Source organism: Eurypyga helias, unplaced genomic scaffold (genome assembly GCF_000690775.1).
Source record: "Eurypyga helias isolate BGI_N326 unplaced genomic scaffold, ASM69077v1 scaffold5405, whole genome shotgun sequence".
NCBI classification, from domain to species: domain Eukaryota; kingdom Metazoa; phylum Chordata; class Aves; order Eurypygiformes; family Eurypygidae; genus Eurypyga; species Eurypyga helias.
In genome coordinates, this window is record NW_010249351.1 from 49,105 (window position 1) to 53,435 (window position 4,331).

Below are 4,331 nucleotides of genomic sequence, written 5' to 3' on the forward strand. Positions count from 1 at the left end.
CCTCCCTTTTCCTTACTTTGGACAGGAGACAGCGCTGTTCTGAAGTGAACGGTTGAACATCTCTAAGAAGACTCTAGATGTACCTCACCGGTGCTACGGAACCACCCGCTTCATCCACAGCCCCACACAGCGCTGGCGAGGGCTGGCACTCAACACCACGGAAGATGCGGCCGGGCAGCATCAAAAAAAAGCATTGCCACCATCCACCCTGCACGCCAGCCTGGAAAATACGACAGGCTCTGAATCTCCCTCCAGCCACTAGCTGAAACTTGGCAATGCTGGAGGAGAGCCAGCAGAAAAGAGACACGCAGCCAAGGGGGGTGACCCAGCAGTTCCATGAGCCATCGCTGTTCTTTCCAGTGAATGGGTATTCATTTTAATTAAATAAATAGCCTCCTGCGAGGTTTTCTGCCTTACTTCCTGACACTGGAACTTCTTCGCAGCCATCCTTCCTGCAGGCAGGTATTATTGCCTTTCGTACTCAGAAATGCAGTGAACTCCTGAATTGACTTGAGCCAGACTCAGTCGTGTTACAACTCTACCGAAGTCCGACTCAAGGCTGAGTTTGTTTTACTGACACGAAGTGGCTGGCAGGAGAGCACTCCGACACGAGTCCCGCAGATCCTGCAGCGGAAGCACCAACTGATTCTGCAACCAGTTTACTCTGGGCCTAGTCTAACTTAGGAGGTAACAGAATAGTTTCTATTTCATTTTCACGGTAGTTCAAGAACGTTCAGATTTACCAGTTCTACGTTTTCAGTTTCACATGGCAAGATTCTCTCTTTCAAATCAGATTCGGAGCAGAATGGCAACCCGTTAGGAATTTTTCATTCTGGGTTGGTTTTTCTACTTTACGTCTCAAATGATGCTTTTCAGCAGTGTGGCAGCAAGCTCTAAAATGACAGGATAATCTGAAAACTTTTCACAGCTTACAGAAGGTAAGAAGTGTTTCTTACTGTGCGAGCTTTCAGGTTGTCATGCTTTGTAAAATGGGTGCAATTTTCTTCTAAAATGAAATGTTAACTTTAGAAGAATGCACTGGAGGGAAGAATGCTATTCCTCCAGAGTGAAGATCTTTTTCTCTTCTCTATTTTTATCAATGTAAACATATAAAAAAATGACAGATGTGTGCAAACTAGTCTGCACACAAACAAACTTCCGTTCTACAAGGGCAGGCTCAGCTGAAAGCCTGACCTGCCCACAGGTAAACGCTAGCCCTTGGAAAATAAGGGTTTATTACAGAACGATCCCATTAGCGGATGCGTTAACTAGAATGTTCGCCTGCCCGGCAATGCTGGGAGAATACGGATGATGCTGAGCCTGCTGATAGCCTTGCTGCTGAAAGAATGCTGGTGCATGCCTGTGGCACGTACCTTTACCGCTTTCGTTGTATCCTACGCCCTGCCCTCCACCCCCAGCACTTTCCGACGTGGTGTGACTGGCCACGTTTAAAGGGGTGACTTAAAAACCCCACGTCTAACTACACAGATACCAAATCTAATTCTCATATTAAATTCGACAAACCCCACACTCTACTTTCAATACACCTACCACCCACTAAACCTCGATTATACACCGGCTTGTACGGTGAGTCTGCAGAATCCTTCAGAGCAACGCGCATCTCTGTAGGAGTTCTCCGCACAGTAAGGCAGCGGGTAGTTGTTTCCGTACATCTCCCTAAGCATCTATATTTATCAAACAACTTCCCCCACTTCGATAAAGCATTTGCTAGTATTACATAGCCCTATCCTACTATAGAACAGGGTGTGCATACGCAGGCAGCAAAAACTGCCAAAGGCTTTTGCAGGACACAATTCTCTGTCCAGATTTCCTCCTGAAGGACGCTGCAGACCCCTCAGCTAGCACCACCGAGATCCAGGACTATCCAAGTGTATTCACTGTCACATTCCTGCGTACCTGTAGGCAGTGAAGAGCACTTTATGGGTTTTTCACAACCTACTGTTTTAGTCACGTTGCAGTGACCCTGCACACTGCGCACCCACACTCGCAAACTCTCTTTTCAAGAATGTTAAAGCTACCTCGCCACTGTCGGGGATGAACACCACGTGCAAAATCAGCACAGCAGGAGTGTTCTTTTACCTATGTAACCGCTGAGCCCTCTAAACAGAGCATTCAACCATTCCTTCTCTGCATTTTCCCGTGCCTCACTTCCATATAGCACTGCTGAAAGAGAGGATCCACTTAGTAGGATCACAGGGATGCTGTGAAGTGAATCACAGGCCATCCACCCTTGCTTTTATCCTCTGCTGGAACGGCGAAGTTGTAGGAGAGGAAGCAGCTCCGGGATGTGACGAACAAACTCAGGCTGTTTTCAAGTGTAACAGAACGCCCACAATCGATCATTCCAGCCTACGCCGGGCTGCTGCTGAAGTCGATGAAGCTCTCCAATACAGAGGTAAAAAGCAATCAGCTCATTTACAGCACTTACTTTTGTATTGTTCCAAAGCCCTGTATTTATCCGTATCTGGGTACCAAGATGCTAACGGAAGCTACGGATGCAGCAGCATTTGGACTGAAGGGCATTCTGAAGAAACTGAAAGCACAGACCTTCCTCCATTTATTTTTCCCAACACTACGCTTTGCCATCTTTACATGGAAGGAACTTCATGTATATTCCCAGGGACCCCAGGATTTGCTAGGCAGTGTATGCAATGAGCTCGGGAACGCATTGCCATCCGGTAGCCTCGCAGAGGAAGAACTGGGTGTGTCAGACAGACAGCCTGTGCAAGAACCCTCCTGCTGTCCTCCAGCACCCTCCCCAACCCAGCAATACCCAAAATGTGACTACAAAGAAAACTGACCCCATTTTGGTACCACCCTTTCCCAAATGCTGTTGAGAGAAGGACGAGACTTTGTGGGAACAAGTAACACCATCTGCCTTCTGAGACTCAAAGTCGCTGCCAAATAAACATTGAAACATGTAGGCGGTGCATTTCATGCCATGCTGCCCCTCTGCTCAGGGGATTCACTCCATGTCTGGTTTCTGGAGGGGGAGACCTTTTTCACTCCAATTGGCCTTCCTCTATTTCTCCTGAGAGACACTCTTAAATGTACAACTTTGTGAAAATTGTTAGCAAAGAACTGCTGCTATTTTAAGTGCACATTAACATCAGAAAAAAACCCTTCATATTCCTCACAAAAATACGTTGTAGTACTTTTCTTCAAAGAAATGATGATCATTATTACTTTCGGTAAGAAGAAAAAAAAGGAACAACATATATTTTTCTAATCAAAAAACAAAAAAAGGCAAAAATGACCAAGTGGGCATTGGCCATATCTGCTTACATCTCCATTCTCTTTTCTCTATATGCACATAGATCTGCGATGTGCATAAGTATAGATACGCGTATGATGAAATTTGGTTTCAGCTCCACGCATCTCTCTCAGGTTTTTGTTTACAACCTGTATGAGAATGACTGAACATTATTAACCTCAAAAATAGGTTTCCAAAAACATGCACACATCAGTTTTCCACCCACGGTCTGGGTTATTTCAAAATAACTGAATGAAGCCAATCAGACACACTTTTCCTTTAGACTGTGCCCTGATAACCTAACGGTTGTATTTCCAAACACACAATGCAAAATCAAAAGTAACGTTTCCAAAATACAGGCGGCAGCTTTTTCAGGGTGCTGAGCCTACAATTTAAACTCTGATGGATCTTAGTCTCAACAGGGGAGAAGATTTCTCGTTTCGTTTTGGGTATTCTTTTTTCCTAAATAATCCTAGCAAAGACAAGGGCAGCAAGCAGAGTGAAGTCAGTTGTGTGAAGGAGTTTGGGCCCAGGAACAGAAATGGAATTGTCCTTAACAACACAGTCGGCATGCTTGGAAGCTGATGCATTACAGGATGTTTTCTTCACAACAACTGCTGTATTACCAGACAGCACACTTGCATGATGCACGCGATTTTACTCTTTCTCATTTCAAAGTACCGTTGGGACAAATTTTGCCCTTGGATAAGCATGCTCAGGCCCCACTGAAGCCAGGCAGTGGAACTTACAGTCATGTGTCCGAGAGCAGAATTTGTACCCAGTGTCATAAAGAAAGAAAACTGTTTAGTGGATAAATAATGAAGAAAAGGAATTTACAAAACAAACAAGCAAGCATTAAAATATAATTAATTACAAAAAAATAAACAAAAACCAAAAAAACCAGAGCCACTTACAGGGCTTGATGGAGTCTTTGGCCAGCCTGGGCTGCTAATGCTATCACTTTCATCTCCATGAAATGAGGAGATGCTAGCAGAGCTTGGGGACATTGGGGAAGGGACTGGCAGGTTGCCTGGGGTTGGGGGCTGAGAAATACCCT

General features: G+C 45.1%; 1 protein-coding gene across 1 annotated transcript in view; it reads right to left on the reverse strand.

The window, feature by feature from the left end:
* The window catches only part of ARID1B (AT rich interactive domain 1B (SWI1-like)), a gene marked incomplete at its 5' end in the record, with an annotated part of 35,091 nt that extends 30,765 nt beyond the window's left edge, over positions 1 to 4,326 (reverse strand). The window contains one exon of the mRNA XM_010151315.1: positions 4,189 to 4,326. Within this exon, the coding sequence (XP_010149617.1) occupies positions 4,189 to 4,326 (138 nt within the window). The remainder of the gene's footprint in view (positions 1 to 4,188) is intronic.
* Positions 4,327 to 4,331: the final 5 nt, after the last annotated feature.